Source organism: Mycetomoellerius zeteki, unplaced genomic scaffold (assembly GCF_001594055.1).
Source record: "Mycetomoellerius zeteki isolate Tzet28-1 unplaced genomic scaffold, Tzet1.0 scaffold62, whole genome shotgun sequence".
NCBI classification, from domain to species: domain Eukaryota; kingdom Metazoa; phylum Arthropoda; class Insecta; order Hymenoptera; family Formicidae; genus Mycetomoellerius; species Mycetomoellerius zeteki.
In genome coordinates, this window is record NW_017257632.1 from 594530 (window position 1) to 616500 (window position 21971).

Below are 21971 nucleotides of genomic sequence, written 5' to 3' on the forward strand. Positions count from 1 at the left end.
GCCAACTCTGCCGGGAAACGCATAGTGTATTCAGTGTTGATAATTTTTACGGGAAAGTACACATAATCGCGAAGAATTATTGCGCTACTACGATAACTGCACTTTAACCAAAACGCATCCACATGTGCTTTCCCACTAGTTTTTCGGATAATTCGACATGTTCCCTTCAACTTCTTCCATAAAGCACAACTAAATCGGGACGATCAGCTGTGCGAATTTCGCGAAGTTTTTGAGAAGGCCACCGCTGGAATCCAGCCATGGGAATCATTAAGAGTACATATGTCAGACCCGGACGGCGTCGCGACGCCGCGGGGGCCCAAATGGGAAAAAACGACGGTCGAACTTGGCTCATTACGGCGGTACGGTTTTTGATCTAAATGCGAATCTAACGAGGACACTGCGTGCTCATCGAGGTGGAAGCCCCACAATCTTCGCCGCGAAACTTCACTTATGGCGAATGTAAGTGAAGAGAATCGCTGAGAATCGTGTGTAGCACATTATTTTATATTAGGATTTCTCAAGCAAATGTTTGTATTTACAGAAATCTGCATTCAATCGAGAAAAATATAAAAAATATCGAAAATAATAAAAAAAAAGTTGAATTTATATAACAATAGAGGAATTATTAACAAAAACGTTATTTGAATTGCAATTTATGAAGGATTCATAATACTGATAATATTCATGCACTATTTGGAATTAACAAAACATAATTTGCATCAATTATCTGGACAGCTTCTCCATATATCTCGACTGATAATAACACGAATCATCTTGCTTGTGTCGCTACACACGCCACTAACAGATCGATAACTCGAGCCGTTAGACAGTGACGAATGGCTTTATGCCAGCACTTTGTGAAGGCAGTTCCGGCTTTTGTTTTAGTTTTTAATATCCACTTTCATACGCCCACTTTTATACGCCATGCTATTTTTTAGTAACTCTGCAAAAACAACAAACACTTAAGGTAGTTATAGGGTTTAATAGAGCAAGCTGTCTCCATCATGAAAAATTTTATTTGTCAGAGATAAAGAATTAATCATCATATTTTTGATAGGCGAGTATTTTTTAATTAAATCGACGTTATTTGTAAATACGTAGACACGATTGTTTGATTAGATAAAGTACATTTAATTAATTCTGAATTAATCGCAAAATGAAAATTTATATGACATTTGAAATTATTCTCTCGTCATTCAAATCCCTTTTTCGTCGTCTATCTTTCTATCTGCTTGCGATAAACATGTCATTCCGTGAAAGCGTTATTATACTGGGTGTTCTCACTTTTAATTAAATCACCCATTGCATCAGTAAATAGCAATGAGCGAAGCAGTTTCCTCGTTGTATCACCTCGACGAAACGAGCTGAAAAATGGAACACTCCTTCGTCGAGAAATACGTTTTAAATATGTAACGAACTAGTAGCTAATTAAATTAAAATTTTTGATGTGAATACTGTCATGCTTTGTAGAAAACTCTGCAGTGTTACTGCTCGTACAATAAGCTGACCGACGCGTTGGTATTAAATTTAATTTCCTTAAAGTGTCACTGACAAAAAGTAATATTATAATTGAGTGACATAATGTCATTTATTCTTAAATCCTCGTATTTTTGTATAATTTTATTTAAAATATCTTATTCATATTTTATTTTTAGAAGATCTGTATTTAGAAAAAATTCTATATTTTTATATTTGTTAGAAGATTTTTCTCTTTTTATTTGAATTATATATATATATTTAATGTAGAGGAGAAGGTGGTATTATGGCTAGTGTACATATTATGGCCTTCCTTAATATCTCCGCTATTATATAGCAAATCCTAATGATTACTTATGGAATTATTAGTTTAATAGCTCGCCGTTACACCATGACGCTAATATTACCAATACTCAATAACCAGCAGTTATTATAACGGATTTTTACTTTTAAACGTTTCTGAGGTACACTTTAGCATTTAATTACACACCTACTTTCTCATTTTTCTTAAACTTGAACATATTATCACATGAATATATGTATTTTTGAGTATGTTATTTGCTATTTAACATTTTATTTAACTGTATATATTTTGAGTTATGCAAATTTAAACAATAGTATGGCATTTTACTAATGTGGCCCTCTATTGATATTGATTACTCACCTCATTTTTGAGATTTTCACATCAAAATAATTATTTGATAATCGATTGTAGCTCTACTGTTAATCTATAGTTTATATTGCGTGTACTATTTTTAGTACTAAGATTTTTTTTAGTACTGAGTAGCTTATATGCAGAAGTTATGTGAATGTATATACCATACATTCATTTGTATACATTTTAAAATGTTTTACTTTTTTGTTAATTTTACCAAATATGTAACAATTATATTACAATATTTATAACCAAATACTGTTTTCTAAACAAAATTAATATTTTAAAGCTATTTTTATGGAAGGCCACATTACCACTCATTTTTTTCTTCGAGTCATTAAATAAATATTTCGTAACTTTGAGTCCAGAATCGATTCAACAACATTTTAACGAATGTAATTGTCAAGTTTTAAACTTAAATATTGATTATTAACAAAGTTATTGTGTAAAATGTAACTGGAGGCCATAATACCATCTTCTCTATATATTTATATCTAAAATTTCCCAGCAACGCGTTAATTAAATCCCGGTTACATGAATGTAAGATTAACTTTAATCTCGGTTTAATTTAATTAACTGATTATCTTTTTCTAATTCTTAAAATTACAAAAAGATAAAGAGTAAATTGAATCGAGATTAATCTTACATTTGAATCGGGCCTTAGAATCACTGGAGCAAACACTCAAGCAGTGAAACGTTCTCGACGAAAAGAGGCTAAAGATAAAAACGACAACCGTTTCTACTCTGCAAATTGAATGACCATTTATTCATATTCATTGTTCATACGTACAATCTTCATATGTGTCATAAAGTACGGACTGACGCTTTAAATGCCACGACACATGCCGATACAAAGCTCCACGTGAAAGTGAAAACGACTAGTCAGACGCGCGCTGGAGTTGGTCGACCGATTCGGTCGTTTACCACTGAACAGATTTTATTGTTGCGCATTGTATCAGCGCCATTAAAATGTCGCATTGCATTCGAATAATAAAACTCGTCTCCGTTATTTCTGCCGATAAAATCCTCCCTACCTTATGGAAATGCGTCATAGAAATTTCGATTTTGTCATTTTATCAAGCGATCTTTATGAGCGAAAGTTGGCCGGAACTCTGTCATCGTAGGATTTCTTTGTAGCTTCTTGTGCTATGGCCATAAAAAAACGATGTATTGCTTACTTTATTCCCAAATAATCTATTTTTAAATTATCCTTAGAAATATTTTTGTTACACTTTTCAACGAAGAAACGTTAAATGAAAGAGCACTGAAAGAGCAATTTTGCTGAAAAATCTAAAAATTTAGCTAGGCAACACAATTAGGTAGGACAACATCAATTGCTAGAATATCAAAACATTTTGCATCATTGCTCATCATGCTTAAGATTCCTGCAAAATTATTTTGATGGTCCAATAAGATTATTTTCAGATCTGTATCTAGCAAAATTTTTAGATTTTTCAGTAAAATTGCTCTTTCAGTGTGTTTAAACGTTCAACATGTTACAATGTAGAAAAGGTAAATGCCAGTCCCTCGATGCACAAAACCAAGTTAATTGCGAGCTCGTTAAACAGCGTCTGTTATATTTCTCGGAATTTCTCTGGAATAATTACACGAAAGTCGACGAGACACAAGGAAAATATTGGGTGGAAACAAAAGTTCGTAGCGCTTCATTTGTATCGTGTCTATATAAAAGATATTTTTTTTTTAATTCGACAATTATCATGGCATTTCCCATTGTTAAAAAAATAATGAAAAAGAGGAATCCAATCTTAGGCAACCTAGATTGGCTTCTCCGAAAAATGTATACCTGCACGCGTTTGTCCAGTTTTTTCTTTGTTTGGTCTTATTCAACAATTCTTTCAACGATCGTGACATATGTATATCTACCCGGAAAATATACTCGGCGTCGAGGCGCTTAGACGTACCGGCGCCATTCACGTGCGGCGCCGCACGCAACCCCTAAGTGCTATTAGCCGCGCCATATCAATCCCCACGGAGACCTAACCAGCCCTCCTTGTTCGGCCGTAACCCCTTCGTACACTCATTGTTATCCACTTCTTCCGATAACGTCGAACGGTCATCGTCCACTCGTCAATGGAGACAGATCCATAATCGTTGGGCAGATTATAGAACCTATACCACGTTTTATCTAAAATATGCTATTGCTTGCAAATAGAAAATCGCATTTACTTGATGATTCATTCGCTATGTTCCCCTTAATATTTGCAAGTAGAACATGATAAAACATAGTTAAGATTTTAATGAGTATTTAAATTTCAACATAAAAGGGAGTAAAGGAAAAATACATATAACTTTGAAATGAAACATTTTATTTTTATTTTATGCATTAAAAATTGTAACTACAAATAATGATTTTTAATAGATTTTTATTTAGCAAGTGATTTTATATACAAGTGATATATTGTGTATTTGAACAATATATTACTTGCATATAAAATCACTCATTTAACACACATTTATAATGTAACTTAAGTTACATTATAAACTTAAGTTACACTATAAATGTGTGTTAAATATATGTAGCAACTATTATTCGTGACTTTGTGAGTATAAAATGAGAAGAGAATAAAAGAGAATAAAAGCTATCTATTATTTGGGCTTTCAATGTTGCTGATTGAACGTGGGTAATTTTCTTGAAATACGCTCGCGTGGAATAGCGAAATGAGGTTGCAATGTGAATAAGAGATCGTTGCCGTAGAACGCGAGCCGAAAAATCTTGACCTTATCGTCCTGCCACCCTTGCCGCCATCTTGTGCACGTTGTTAAGCTTAACGACCGCATTCAGAATTGCCGCGGCCTTTTTTTGCTATAACGAGACGCGCCACTTGGTTCTTCGCACCCCATTCTCCATGGTTTCCCGTGCGAGAGACATTTAAGTCCGTAACTTCATTGTTATGGGGAGCAGTGCTGCGCGGCGGGATGAAGTGAGAAACTCCAGCTTCTGCTCTTCGCATAATCGCACACTGGAGAAATCGATTAACCGTTGAATTCCGCGATAAGAGCCCGAGTGTAGGAATCACCTTATTTCCGCAACTGCAATGCGCTATCCACTTTCATATTTAGTTGATAATGTGTTCCAAAATATTTTTTTCTCTAGGTTATTGCTTTATTATATATATATTTATATTAGTTATATTTATACATTTTTTATATAAGATTCTATTGTATTATAATATCTCCGCCTTTTAGAAAAGTGAATAATTTTATTTAGTATTTGTGATTATTAGTAACGTTATTTATTTTAGAATTCGACCGCATTCATACAACTCGGTCATGAAAAGAAAACGTTCTTAAAATGAAAGTGGCAGGATAACAAACGATCGGTTTCACCGATCGAATTTTATCGTTATTTGCCTGGCACGCGCCCTTTACTCGCGAAATGAGGGGAAGAATAGAGGTCGGTTGTTCCGCGTCTATGAAACTTAATATTCCGTAGGAGGGACTTACGTAAAGACGCCAACAGCAAGAAGAAAGGCGCACGGTAAAAACCCACCCTCACCTCCGGCAGCTTTACCTACACTCGCTCGAGCAATCGATAGGGTGACTCATCGAGGGCGGTGACAGAGCTTTTTACCCTTCCCCTCTTGCCTCCACTCTCCCTTTTTTTTCTATTTCTTGCCTTTCTTGCTTACAGCTCTCTTCTCCATCCACCCTACACTTCTTCTTCTTTCGCCCTTGCTCGTTTCCGGCCCGTACGACTCTCCCTCTACCCGAGAAAGCGTGTCCAAACTTTAAAACTTCCCGCAGCAGCCCACTTTTCGGTCGGTCTGTGTGTGCGAGTTCCTTCAGGGCGATGAAATAACGGGACGCATCCCAAAGTATGCAACTGCAACTGCGCTGCGCACTTTTGCTCGGAGCACCGCGAACTGGAACGCGAGCAGTTTTGCCCGCAGCCAATTTGTCGCCCCGCCCGTCTGTATCGATTCGGTTCAGTTCAGTTTCTTTCGAAAGTCACGTTTCGGTTTAATTTTTTCTCTGCCGAATCTAAGTAACACTTAATTTATCTAAATTATAATTATTATTCTTACTTAGATAATACCTAATAATAATATTCTTAATTAGATAATTAATAATTATTAAATAATAGCAATATTAAATAGCAATACCAGCTTCTGAACGTTAAACTTTGTTATCACATACCAATGACACGATTACAAATTATTGCACATATTTTATTTGCTATATAAAATTTTCCATTTTCATTTCGTAAAGTTCGTTTAACTGAGTTTATGGAATAAAATCCACAAACATGATGAAATTCGTCCTAACGAATGAATTCCGGAACGTCCCGTGAAACAACTTCGAACACCGTCCGCATTTCTGCGTTATCCTTGCCGCTCTTAATTGTCTCGTTCGCGTAGCCCTTTCCGCGATTCCAACAGGCGTTCAAACTTTAAACTGCTTCATTCCACGCGAAATAACGAGACATGTTCGCGGAACAACGGCTGCAAACGCTACGCTGTCGCTCTATAACGTCTGTAACAGGTAGCTTGCGAATTTCTCATTCTCTTCGCAGTCGATTCGTTAGCAAACTATCTTTTCGTTGATTCGTCAATTCTTCATTTTTTCACCCGAGCTTGGAAACTTTTTCAAGATGAAAAATGCATATAAAAGTCTGACGTTCGTACAATTTACGTTCTATTTTTGGCAACACGTGTATAATTCGGATTTTCGACACACAGGATTACTGTAAAATATTCGAGAATATTTTTAAATGCTCCATGTATTACGTTACAGTTTTTTTTATGAAAAAAAATTATTCGTGTTTAATTAACAACATTGAAAATTGAAAGCCCAAACAATAGACAGCTTTTATTCTCTTTTATTCTCTTTTTATTTTATATTTATAAAATCACTAATAATATGATATGTTTAAAACACATTTCAAAGATAGACTGTCGAGAGAGAGAGAGAGAGAGAGAGAGAGAGAGAGAGAGAGATTTATTCAAAGCGGGGTTTCTTGCATTACATAATTTGTTAAACACGTCCAAGCAGCTAATTTTTATTTCCATCTTCTTTTTTTCGCCATTTTCAGAGAGAACGCGCGTCTAGTCGCGCCACGTGAGAGATTTTTTAAGATGGGATTTTAACGAGCACGTAGGGTATTTTTCAGAGTCTTCCTTCACCAGTCGCCTTAATACTTTTCGCTCAACTCCTCTTGCGCATCGGACGTGCTCTCGAACTTTAAAACACATCCCGCCGTTCAATCTCCCCGCAGTTCCACCCTTCGCGTGCCAGGATTTTCACACGACAAAAATAACGAGATGCATTCAGTGAAGTGCAGTCGTCGCCCGCACTCGCACGTATCTATAACGAGTGAACGTGGCAGAATGTCGTTGCTAGACAATTTGTTAGCTCCAAGCTACCCTTTTGTTGATTCATTTGATCTTTTTCTTCGATTTCGTCTCATTACGCAGTTTCCTTTTAAATTTTTCACAAGTTACAAACCTTGTCAAACGCTAACAAATTTAAAAAAAATGCATACTGGTTTTTGTAAAAATAGAGGTTTAATTGGATTCTGGTTTAATTGGATTTGCTGGCAGAAATCATATTGTATGTGAAAAGTACGATATTTTTTTATAAATTGATACAGTAAAAAATGAAGTTTTAGAGAATAGTTTTAAATGTAACGCAGATAATATGTGTAAAAACTTACAAATACGTTTTGTCTTGTTTTATAAACGAATTGTGTTAAAATGTTAAGAACTCATAGAATATTATACAATTAAACTTTCAGTTCCGTTTAGCTTGTGCACGATGTATAAACTTACAAATACATTTTGTTTCATAAACGAATTGTTAAAATGATAGGGAACTCATAGAATATTGTACATACAATTGAATTTTCAGTTTGATTTGTTTCGCATACAGTTTCGTTACAGTTGTTCCGCTTGTAACAAATTTTATGAAGCATTCTTTTAATTACTGCAATTATCAGTGCGGTTGGAGCATCGCGGGTCATAAATTAATTATTTAATTAAACAGTCTTTTAATATATTATGAAAATGCTCTCCTGGATTTCGTGATATTCTAACAAATAAACAAATTTATAGCATTGCATAAATTGCACAAACAATTGCTATTTCTGAAAATTAAACAATATATTTAGGTATTTAATTAAAAAATACTGTTTTATTTTTTAGTCAACTAATTAACTCTTCAGAGCACATTGGTAACATGCTTGTTTTTTGTCTTTTGTTATCGAACAAAGAAAAATTCAAAGTAACAAGGCCATTAATTCTAACTTTGATCGATCAGCAAGGAGGCATCTTTCGCCACTTTGTTGTGAACGAAACAAGTGACGTCAATTAATCTATTAAATTAAGTGATCAGTTAAACTTTACTTTTTTCGACATTATTAACTCCCATGAAGAAAGTTCGTATTTTTCAGCGCGTAGCTCGTTTAGAGAGCGCCGGTTCATGTGCAACAAGTTAATAGGCTTTTTTTGTGACCATGCGTGTATACGCTAACTCGACTCTCAAAAAAAATAAAAGGGAAGATCGTTACGTGTGCGCGAACATTATTTGAATGATGAAACGTATCCGATGCGAATGATGAGAGTTCATTGCCCGTTCGCTTCTCGAATCGCAGATTCGTGATTGGTATTTACGTCGCGACCGTGTCTGCCATAAACGCAAAACTATGATGTTTATTGACGATGCCGAGCGAACGCGGACTGAATGAACATCCGCAAATTCACATTTGGCGTATCTGTTTGCAATTTTATAGCACTATTAGTTACATTTCTTCTTTTTCCGAGCCGTTTTCTATCTGGAACGTAAAGAAACAAGATAAAATTATCCGAATACGGTGTATTTATATTTGATTTAAAAAAAATAAAATTATTTTTTGGAAATTCTCCCGTTTCTCAGGTACAAAATTGGGAGTTTGAAATAGGACGAAAACATTGCAGTATTTTTTATTCGATCTATTAGCTTCGCGCTGCGAGTCATTTTGAGCAAAAAGAAGCTCCTTTTGAAAGCGGAGAGTTTTAGTCTTTACCGTGCGCGGTAGTCGAATCAATAGCGGGTGGCGCGAGCGAGACGGATAGACGTAGACTAGATAAGAATGTTGCGGATGGAAGAAAGGAAAGAAGGAAGGAACAAAGGAGGCCAAGGAGAGAGATTCAATTCGGAGCTCTTACACGTTTGCTCACGCGCTCGCCGATATAGCGCGTCGATAAGCCGCCTCTAGCTGATTATTTTGCGAGAGTATCACGGAGAGTATCGGGCCGAGCTTTTCCGCCAACATGACAGCCGTCAGACCAGCATGGACTCGTTTTGTCGGTTCCTGTACAACGTTGTTATCGCCGTTGTCGTCTTTCTCAGGATGATCAGTGAGTAGCGAGAGCGAGACATCGATCGGGCGGATCCATAAATCATTTCGCAGAATGAAATTATACTTCCGCGTAAATAAGCTTTGGTGACAAACTTATTAACACAAAAAGGATTTTGCTGAAGTATCTAAAAATTTAGTTACACAGAAAAAAAATTAATCTTAAAATGAATATTCTCATATATTAGCAAAAATATTGTATTAATTGAATTTGTATTGATTTTAGAAGTAATACTTGCATCAGTACAAATTCAATCAAATGAAGTCTTTGAAGCAAAATTACAATATTTTTCCTTATATATTATTGTTAATTTAAGAATAATTTTTTTCCGTGTAGATACAGATTTGAAAATAATTTTGTTGGACTATCAAAATAGTTACGTAAAAATCTCAAACATGATGAGTGATGCTGCAAAAAGTTTTGACATTGTAGCAACCAATTTGAATTACCTACTTAATTATTTTGATGATTCAACCAAATTATTTTCAGATCTGTATCTATAGCTAAATTTTTAGCTTTTATTTCAGCAAAACCGTCCTTTCCATATAAGCATGAATAATGTTGCAAAAAATTTTGACAATCAAAAAATTTTCTAGCAATCAGTTTGAGTGCTGTACAGAATTATTTTAATGGTCCAATAAAATTATTTTTTTATCTCTCTGTGTCTAGCTAAATTTTTAGATATTTCAAAATCGTTCTTTTTGTGAAAGAATGGCTTTCGAAAACGCGTTTTTAAAATTAGCGATTCTGCACGCGAAATATATTTTCTATTAGTATTCGTTGAAAAGCTATTTGTGAATTTTTTACTGTATCGACAATTCTACCAAACAGACATGTATGTGAGCAATCATAATGGCCGTGCAATGTAAATTTCTGCGACCGGGAGTATATTAATGGATGAGCTGTACTTCGCTAATATTAACCGCGCTGAATAAATTTTATTAGTATTCCATGCGAGTTACCGCGAAGATAGTCTGAATATCGCATAACCGCGACTGCAGTATTTAACTTGGCTATCTATCCCAAGCGAGCTTAAAGCTTAACGCTCGTGCCATTACTCTCTGCTGCTGATAATACCTCTCCTTCGACGAACAAGCTTTGTTACCATAATCGTCGTCGCGATAGATTAGCGCGAACTTAAATTGGATTTCAACTCGGTGTTCGATCTTTCGTTTTTCGCAAAAAGCACAGCTGAACTTCAAACATTTGTCATGTGACTTTGTCAGACAAGCGGCTCTCAATTTCTTGACGCTTACCTTCTCTCCCATATCGGAAATTCGATTCTACGACGTGAAATACATCTGATATCGCCAGATTCCGTAAAATGTTAAAACGGTGAGACGCGTTTACTCCGATATTGGAGACGGTCGGTCGCGTATCAATACCGTGTATCGGGCGACCTTTGGCGACGTCCTATGCATGCCCCGGCAGCTGCGGTCGATCGCATCTGCTACCATGGTCTGCCATAACTCGGAGCCTTGACCTTTGAGCCGCTCGTTATCTGTTGGTATTTAAAGCCGCGAAACCGCGCATAGTTGTGGCGCGGCGTCGCACGCCACGCAAAATAATGAGGCTATACGAGATTTCTGCGAAATAATAGTCCTCGAGAAAACGGGACTCACCTTATTATCACGTGCAGTCACGTCAGCGAGAGAACGGCGAATAGCTACGCATGCGTCTCACAAAATCGATGCCTAATTTTCTACGATGAGTACGCGATACAATTGCTTCAAACAAATAAATCTCTCGAAGTGTTAATTCTAATTTTAATGAAACTTTGTATACATGTAGATTACGTAAACAGATGATAATTTAAAAAATATCAGTTGGATTAATAAACGATTTTAAGGGATGAAATCCTTTATATGTAAAGCAATTTTCAGTTTTTTTTTGGTTGTGCTTTAAAATCTCAAAATATCTCGCCATATAAAGACGTTCTCTTGTAACTCTTCTTGAGTAAATCGCTACAATAGGAACTTTTAAAAACCGTGATATTTATTCTTTCTTGATTATTCGTTTCGTCGTTTTATGTTTCATTTCTACGCTCAATTTGCGTGATTGATGAGGATTATCGTAAAAATTGCTTTGAAAATTGTCTGAATAATTCCCGTCGATACAATGGGGTTGTTTTGCATTGATAATACCTTCGATCGTTTCATTTCGTATATGTAGCAGTTAAGCAGGCACATATAAAAATAATAAAACATGCATATATTTTATGATAAAAAATTTTTATTTATTTTATATAGAAAAAAATGTAGATAATGTATATTTTTTTTCCAATATATTATATTTGACTGTGGAACATGATTTTAACAGAATGTGTTGCTCTGTTTTCAGAAAACGGCCTCCTTTCCTTCGAAAATCCCAACTATCACCTAGATCCAGCTCGATTGGACGATGCTCTGAACAGCAATGGAAACGGCAGTTCTCTGTACGATGAGTTGTATCAGGAATTGGTCGGTGGCGGTGGCAGAAGCGGCGAGGTGACTGGCGGTGGCGGGGGAGGAGGTGGTGGAACGAGGGTGCAAGCACGCAGAACCTACGCCACATTGGATCTGGGCAGCATGGGGGTGGATGTCACCCAGGGCCCCCTGACGCAGGATTCCGTGACGGACGACGCTCCCGACAACACGGACAACCATAACCTAGGGTGAGTGCCATTAGCTCTGTCACGTTTGCTTCCTCTCTCTCTCTCTCTCTCTCTTTCTCTCTCTCCTCTCCCTTCTCTCTCCACCCCTCTCTCTTTCGCGTTCGATAAATGGTTTCCCGATGCACGTTGATAGAACGATATTGCCGCGCGTGGAAATTAAGGGCGCGATAGGATGAGAATACGATAAAATATCGTCGTTTCGACAGAAAAATATGCCAACGTACGTTATCGCGATTTTACTTTCGGTAAAGCAGAATTAATTTTTTATGAACTACTCGGGATTTCTTTTCTTTCTCTACAGAAGTGATAAAAGTATGACAACAAAAAATATAAAAGTGATTAACTAAAAGAGACTTACAGTACGTTGGATATGTGAAAGAATTATCTCGATATAATTCTATTAGCAAAAAGAAATACATGTAACCATGATTATGAGAGAGAATCAGAAAGTAACCTTCTATTAAGATTTTATTTTTTCACTTTAACCAACTGAGGTATCTGGGAATCTCTTTCTCTTTTTCACTGGAACGCAGGAAAATGGAATATTGCTTCCAGCAGCGAAATAGAAGCCGGCCCCTCGTCCTCTTTTTTTTTTCCTGCGTAATATAAGGTCCGACCACCCATCGTGGCCATCGATAAAACTTTCGAGTCGGACCTCATCGGGATACCGCATAAAATTTCAATAAATCTAAAAGCGAGAAGATAGGGGCTGAAAAGAGAGAGAGAGAGGGGGGGGGTAGGAGGGAGGGAGATAGTCCAACAGAACGGACGGTCGATGTTACAAGACAGTTCGAACTTATTCGCGACTGTTACACGAATTCGATGCAGCCCCCGTTCAGCCGGAATTCACTTCTCTCTTCTTTCTCGTATTTCCATCGGGACTTTGTTCCATTGTTCAACTACGCTCTCGAGTTTCCGGGGATATTTAGGATAACACGGAAATGCGATTCCGCTCATATAAAATCGGAGACGTGACGGAAAAGAATTACAATCCGGAATAAGAAAACTCTTATAGAACGCTAATTATGTTGTGAAAAAATTATGATGTTACGAAGAACTACGTCTGATTATTATTATATCTTATGCAACATATTATACAATGATCCGATTGCTTTTGTTTGAGACTTCAGAAGTCCGAGCGTAATTAATTTTTAATTTCTTACGGAAGATATATGAATGTTATACAATGTTTCCCGTTTTTAGCATTGACTTTTATTATTTTTACACAAATCTGCTTATTTTTTGATACTTCGTAATATCAAAGAGAGATTGTTGAACTCTTACCTCTTTATTAATTGTGGAAACGAGATTTTCCGAAAGGTCAAGACGATCGTCTTCCAATTCCAATCTACTTTCAGTTAAGATTGAAATTAGATTCATCGCTCCAGCCAGACTTTTTTCATAATTAGTTTTGAGATCTCTTCACTCTTTCGTTCAAGATGTTTCACTTTGAAAGATATCTGATTGAAATTTTATGTTTTAGTAATTATATTCTGAAGTATAAAATAACAGAACTAAAAATACATTCTAATTTCGATTAGTTTCTTGATGAATAATTTATCAGGTTCAGGTTTTATCTTTATTAATATTTTATTGAATTTTATTAGTATTTTATTAATACCTTCTATTTCTTATTCTTTTTTTATCGAGCAATATAAACAGATATTCCATACTCGAAATTCTCTGACTAAGCAAAGATCACGTCGCATCGATTTCGTTCATTTTGTGAAAGAGTCAAGACGCATTAATGGTTAGCCGCGAAATTGTGAGAGAGTTTCTGCCTCTCTTTGGTATAATAAAAACTCCTTTCTTCTGGATTCTTAGACCCTTTCGCCGATCCGGAAATCCGGGCGAGCATAAAAATGCAATTAAGGAAACGCCCAACGTCTGGTTACCTCCACGTCGTACTATTTCTTCTAAATAGTTCCTTTTCTTTTAGATCGTCAATCTCCATTCTTTCATATTTTTCTCCAAGTTTATTCCCTTACGCTTTTAGCGTAAGTAATGCGCGACAATGTCCGGTAAAAAAGAATCAAAAGTCTGTCGCGCGATTCAGAAACGTTAGAAAGACTTTGGTTTAAAACGAAGCTCAGGAAGCTAGAATAGAATTTATTTCACAGTGAATGCACGGCGGTACATATACTAGTGAAACAAAAGTATTATTAGACATTTCTGTCCGCCATTGAACGTGATACACGCGAGAAAGTTCATCCTACAAAATTCCTAAGGGGGAACGCGCGACTCGTTTCCTACGCTGTGTAGCTCCCTTATTCGCTGTGTTGTCGGCAAAATGGCGAAGTAAGGTAATGACGCCATCAGCCAACGAGAATACGGCGTTCCTGATCGAATTTTACGGGCATCGCGGCAAGGGAAAGACGAAAAACGAATTTCACCGACGACGAGCCGACAGCGAAGGCTTTCATCGTGGTACCACGTTAACTTGATTTACGTGATGTGCTCTTAACGTACGCAACGTTACATCGTTAAGCGCTTGACATATCCAGAATAGACTCCATGTGTCTTCGGAATGCTGCCACGATTGCACTGATCCTGCCACGAAATTTCGGTAATTTTGCTTCTATTCGACAAGTTGGCGATAAATATAAATTGTGTTTTTATTTAAGATACGCTCAGTCGTGCGACAACTTTATGAATATAAGGATAGTGTTTTTCATTCTCCGAGTAATTCGATACTTTCTCATGATAGATTTTTATATTTTTCTTTTATGAATAGAAAGAAATATCGTTGATATGAAAAGAATTTTTCTGAAATATCTAAAAAATTAAGTAGACACAGACCTGAAAATAATTTTGTTAGGTTATCAAAATAATTATAAAAACATAGAAATCTCAAGCATGATAAGTAATGCTGCGAAATGTTTTAAGTTTTTAGTAACCAGTTTGAATCCTATATAATTATTTTGATGATTCAACAATTAGTAATTTTCTGTATCTAACTAAATTTTTAGATACTTTTGCAAAACTGTCCTTTCCGTGTGTTAGATCATCAAACTTTCGTCTTGTACATTCTACATGCTCTCGTGGAATCATCAACTTTCTGCACGCAATGTACTGCAATCTCTGAAACGCATTAGCAAACCACCCCATTAGTAACCACGCGGTTGCGTTGAACCCTCGCGAGGCACTCATTACATAGCGAAGTGAGGTTAAACCGCTTTCGTTGATAAGCATCCCGGCGTCAATAGTTTCTAGGAAAAGGAAAAACTTTGCGGAACCACACCATACAATTCTACTTTGGACAGCTACTTTGTCACCTTCTTGAAGCGGAAGGGGCGGGACGGGGCCAGAAGGTATAGAAACGCGAACTCGAAGACGACGGGTCTGGGCACGAAACGTCTCGACATTTTCACCTCCGGCTGGATATTAGGCGATAAGCTGGCCGTACTGGGATGCAAGGAGCCGAGAAAGGACCGGCGGTTGAGTCACGATAGGCTAGAAGAGAAGGTGCGAGGAAGGTGGCACGGTATATTCATTTGTGTGCGTGTATGCGCGCGCTTATATAACTGTGTGTGTTCGGAGATTGAACTCAATATAAACTTGCGACAAACTTTGTCCGGAGCCCGCGCTATCTCTCATACCTCTGTCGATTCGCCATCTACAACCTCCGACCTTGTTCGCGATAGGGCAAAGGTGACGTCTCGAGACCAAACGGGTTATGTTGGCGGCAAAGTACATGAAGGAAACTCATCGGCTACGTGGAGGGAAAGAAAAAGCGTGTTTTTTGAAATAAAATCTTTGTTTTAAATTGTGCCATTCGAAAGTATATTCATATATTGTATAATATAATGAGTGCTCAGGAAAGAACTTACAAATAATTTGATGATGTTGCCAGAAATAAGACACGATACAAAGGATAAAATTCTTAAAGATACGTAGCATTGAAAAAAACAATTCAGATATTTTTATAGAGACTCTAATAGAGTCTGATCAAGTGATTTTTTTGTCAAAATCCTGTAATAGAAAAAGATATAATATATGTATATCGTCTCCCTGTATACTTATACTCGTGTATTATCTTATTCTACTTTTACTGTCTCACGCTTCGTTAAGGTACAACTGTAATTTTTTTATTACATAAAAAAAACTGTCCATTTAAGAAAATTTTTTGTTATATATAAAAAATATATTTCTTTCATTTAAAAAGAGTTGCAAAACTATAAAAAATATTTTTTAAATTCTAATAGAAAGGAACAACACAAAAACTTCTTCAAATCAAAGAAATCGAATCGATGTCGATCCCATTATTATTTCTTAATTCTTAATGTGCCATGTATACGCCAGTATTACTAGCCGCTTGGCGGCGCCTGGTCAGTCCATTGGTCACGGCACGTCAGTCGGTCGCCAGGACCACTAGATAAAACGTGACGTTGCTGGCGCGGCGCTTTGCAAATTTGCCATGCTAGTTCCTGATATGGCAGCGTGGCATCCGTGCAAGAGCCACACTAGCTCCTTATCTAAATTTCTATCAGAGTTATGTACTTATTTAATAAAATATGCAAAACATCAATAAAGGTGACATTCCGGTAGTGATTTTAATTCGTTTTGAAGACCCCTACAATATCATGGAAAAAAATTGTATGGTGCCATTTAAAAAATTTAAGATGACTTTGATTTTTTTATGAAAAAAAATTTTTTTTTAATATTTTTTATTGCATGTTGTAGCCTGTATGAAACAGATAAATATTCACCTTTCAACTTTTTTTTTAAACTGTCGGAAATGTCTGAAAAGTCGTGCCGTTACGCTGAACACCCTAGCTGTATACCTCTTTTTCTCCTAAAATTTTTGCAAAATAACTCATGGTCATTTTATTACAGAATTACTAGATATTTTAAGGTTTTTAAATAGAAAAGAAAATTGCATTTAGTGTTAATTTATGTTAAGCTTCCTATTGCACAATTTCATAGAAAAGCGGAATAAAATATTTTCGCGAAACGCCTATGCTTGGAAAATGATTTATAGCAAGAAATTTAGTATTTAAAAAAGTACAGGATAAAAGCGACGTAGCATTTATAATAGTCGGATCTCTTCATATATCCGCCGAAGCGGTTGGCAAAGAGCAAAGGAATATTAATGAGAAAATGCATTTTCTTCGTTAAATAAAAAGATAGTCGATGCACACACAAAGAGCCGAATTAAAAAATTAGAAGTCTGCAAAGGCGCACAACGCTGCCGCCAATTAAAAATGTTTTAATTTCACATTTACTCGAAAAATTCAGTAAAACGTCGCGTGCATTTCCCTTGTTCTACTCGCTTCTTTTTTCCAACGAGCTCGCCTCTCGTCGGACGTATTCTCATGAAATTCAAAACCGTTACGGAGTCGTAACTCCGGAGTAAATCGCGTTTCATCGCAAGGCACCATCGATGAAAAGTGGAAATTTTCACGCGAAAAAGGAAGCGCTGATAACGCGCGAAACGAGGTTATCGGACTGGATGTGTGCACAGGGCTGAGTTATGTCGTGACTCTCACGATTTCGCATCACTAGTTTCCGTTATGATAACAAAAGTTATACCGCACTGCAACGTCTAAGATAATTCCCTCTCGCATGCCGTTGCTGTTAAAATTAAACACTCTCTTCGTAATTTTTTGATAAATTTCCTTTTATAACTTAGACATCAACAAATAAAACTTAAACACACATTCTGAGAAACATTGCAAAGATTACATATCTAAAATAAAGAAAGAACGAGCCATATATATTAAATTTTGTCGTAGAATTTCAAGAGAAACTTCTGTTCTTTTATGGCAAAAAGTATTTTTCGTCATCTAGCACGAACCGTCTTACATTCTAAAAAATATGAATGTAGATTTAACACTATGCAGTGTCTATATAATTCTCATCTTGGTGTTAATATTACCATCATGGTGTGGATTTGAAACCCATCATGTTAATTATATTATATTATATAGACACACTATATGGTGTTAAATCCACATCCTATTTTTTAGAGTGTAGAAATGAAATAACATAATTAAGCGTTACGTACTCGCATTATTTCTCATCCAATGAAAGAGTAGATCTGGTTATGACGGAAAAAATGGGATAGACAAGCTATAGATTAATGCAGGATACATCAATCTTCATCGGTGGTTGACAGCTTATCTGCCCTGCAGCAAAACACAGCTACAACCCACCGTCCATATTCACTTATATTACATCCTTCGGTCTTATATACGTTCCTTTGCTCTCATCTCTGGATAATCATCCTTCGAAAACTCGAGAAAAAGAGAGATTATAGGAAGATCGAGCATCTTGCCGATATAAAAAAGAATCTAATTGAGCGTTGCAGCAAAGGCGACGGTTACGCCAACGAGAAATCAATTTCTTTTATACGCTTTTATAAAATAACTTTTTCTCCTCTACAAAATTGAATTTTTTTCGTGCTATATCGTCTTTCCGATAAAACCGATTGAATAACGAGTTAGCAGAGAACCCAATTCCTGCTTCCGCAATTTTCTATTGGCAGTTACCGCATGAAAAATTGAGTAAACAAATTCGGAGAGAAAGAGCACAGGTCGCGAAATAATAAAAGCCGCTCTCGGCGTTTCTGTTATTTTCAGACCTTCGATAAAAACCAGCTGTCAAACTTACATTTACAGTTTGCCGTAAATCAGCCGTGCGACACACGGAGTGTCGCGCGAGATATAGCGGGACTCCCCGAAAAAGGATTCGTATTTCGGGAATGTGGAATAAAACGAAAGAAGAAATTGCCGTGCCAAAAATACGTCTGTCCCGGCTCGTAAAAAACAAATTTCGTCGCGAGCATGCGTTTTCGTCCCGCGTAATACCGCCGGATGACTCCGACCGCACTCCACTTCGCTCAGTGCGGTCTATCGTAGCGAGGGAGTGGCCGGCTCTCTTTATTTTTATTATCGCGTCATTATCGTCCCCCATATGATCCTCCTGGTGAACAGTGGTGCGATACTGAGTATTCGCGAACAACCCTCGCGAGTAAAATGCGCACATAATCGCGCCAACTGCACAAAGCGACGCCTCGTAACGACGTTGTCGACCGATATTCCGATAAAGTCCCCCGGGCTTAGCTCCATTCAGGAAGCATAAACCCATAAGGAAAGGTGCGTCGTGTCGGGCGCCATTCGGGTGCGAATTGCAAAACACCCGGTATCTACTATATCGGACCAGGCTCGAGGCGAGAGAAGAAGGGCAAGAGAGAGAGAGTGATACAATAAATCTTTTTTATCAGCTATAACTGTCCATTTCTCATCTTCATACCATTAGGCTTTCTTCTTTCCTTTTTTCTTTTTATTTTTATTGACTAATGATAAGCCACTGTCGGATCAGAAATCGCCGTGATCTTTAATACAGTCTTCGGGGGGGGGGGGGGGGAAATTTAGAATTTCGAAGAGCAAATCTCAAATAAAACGTTCGCCGAGAGAAAAGAGCATTCGTTTGATTTAAACAAATCGATAGTTTTGGAATCCAGAAAATGTCATGTGAAATTAAAGAATTGTCGCACATTTGCGAATACCTGGCAGCGATAACATCGTGCGGACACTTCGTGCAGGTGAGAAGCATAAACCTATAAAGAACGACGTGCCATTCTCGAGAGTCTCAAAGAGAAAGGAAAGAAGAGAAAGGAACTCGTGGGGTGTGGAAAGAAACGTGGAGGAAGACCTCACACCTCACAGGGATAGGTATCTTAACGATCGTGTCTGAGGCGGGGTACATTGGGCGTGAAATAAGGCGCCTTTGTTAAGGCAGCTTTTCTTTGGAGGAAAACTCATCCCTTCTCTCTTTCTCTCTCGCTCTTTCTCCATCCATAATCTCCGTCCTTTCTCCCACGTTTCGCACTCTCCTCGAGACTTCACCCTCCGTCGTCTTTCCTTTCCGTTTCCGTGGCACCCTTGCGACCGCAACCCTCCACGTGAGGTCCTTCCGAAGGAAAGTGCACCGCCTCTGACACCTCCTTCCATGATTTTGCCACGCTCGTTTTCACGAACGAGATGTACGGAAGGGGAGTGTTTCCCGCGATTCCCGACAGGTTCATGACGCTAACTCGTGTGCTGAGAGAAACTCGGTGCATTTGCTGCATCGTGGCGCGCAATATTAATAGTAACGGCAACACGGTTTTCTTTGAACGTTATTAAGCTGAAATAACAACGAAATAATTATTTTCATTTCGCAATAAATTTAATTACAATTTTTTAGCATATTAACATCTTTATAATATGATGCCTGATTGAGCATCAAAATTATTAAAATTACCTGTCAATTTAATTCGCGAGTTTACTACAGTAGTTTAATTGCATTTATATAATCCGGAAAAGAATACGACGCGCAGTTCGAAAGACTACAAATATGGTATATATGCAAGTACATATATAGTATATTTAGTAATTCAAGATTGAATTATTTAAGCATTAAAGATTCAGCTTCGACCGTTAAGGCATTTTAATATTGATTGTGTTTTCACATAAACGGTCTAAAATAATATTATTTTTATTTCCTTGTCAATTATATTTAAATGATTATTTAAATTAAATTGATTATTTAATATATTTCTTGAATTTATACAATGAATTACAATATTTTTAATTACATAATATTAAAAGTCATTTTCATTAAGATTCTTAAAGTTTATAGGAGTATGAATTTAATTAATACATTTATAGAATTTTATATTATATTATAGTAACTTATTATAGCAACTATTTTTAATTATACAATAATAAAGATTATTTTTGTTAAAATTCTTAAAATCTATACAAGTGCATTATAAAAAATATCGGTGTGGCTTTAACACCATGCGGTGTATATCTAATTCTCACCGTGTTGATGTTAGTATTATCACTAACATAGTGTGAATTTAACATCATGTTAATGTTAATATTTTACACCATAATGATGTTGGTATAAATGGGTTTTAAATCCACATCATGTTGATGTTAATATTAAAACCAATACGGTAAGAATTATATAGACACCGCATGATGTTAAATTTACATCATATTTTTTAGAATGTGCCAATTTAATTAATACTTACATTTCTCGAATTTTATATGATATGAATTATAATATTTTTAGTTATCTCTCTGTAGAAGAATAAAGATTATTTTCAGATTCTTAAGATTTTTAGGAGTGCGGATTTAACGCAAATTTTTAAATATACGTTACTAATTAACATTACTTTACATGATATCGACATCATTAAAAATTATAATGGGAGTTAATGATATACAGAACAGATTACGTTTGCTCCAAACAGGACGGAATAACGCTAGTAAAGAAGTTCTCTTTAAAACTCGATTGAATCTAAAATCCACACAACGCACTCTAGAATTTTTATGCACTCGTGCGTAGTATCCTCAAGCCTGTCACGTCCCGTCTGGCTGAGTATACGACCTGGAAATTTATGATAGACTATGTCACCGTTGTCAACGCCGCGCCGTAATCTCCTAACGTCGTTACCTGCAACGTACCCCAACGACAGCTCCTGGCTGTCTTTATCTTCCTTCCGAATCGAAGTCTTGAAATTTTGTCCCGCGACATCGCCGTCGATCACGCGTTGAAAATCGCACGAGTAAACTAAGAGGCGGGGTCGAACGACTGAAATAAACTCGGGCACGTTTCGTCGATTTTCAATATAACGGCTTTCAATATAACAAAGGATTTTCAATATAACGGCTGCACCGTTTCTATCTTTATCTCTTTGAGACGAGTGAGCCAGCTAGAATTGATCATCTGCCCGACATATATATATATATATATAAATTGTTTATATCGAAGTCGTGAGTTGAATTCTCGCGATCGGAATAAAAGAAACTATCTTTACTTCGATTAAGTTCGATTA

General features: G+C 36.6%; 1 protein-coding gene across 6 annotated transcripts in view; it reads left to right on the plus strand.

Moving 5' to 3' along the window:
- The window catches only part of LOC108728604 (protein Fe65 homolog), a 193068-nt gene that overhangs the window by 127060 nt on the left and 44037 nt on the right, over positions 1–21971 (plus strand). For all 6 annotated transcript variants that reach the window (XM_018457248.1, XM_018457247.1, XM_018457250.1 and 3 more), the window contains one exon: positions 11827–12139. In XM_018457248.1, coding sequence (XP_018312750.1) covers positions 11827–12139 — 313 coding nt within the window. The remainder of the gene's footprint in view (positions 1–11826; positions 12140–21971) is intronic.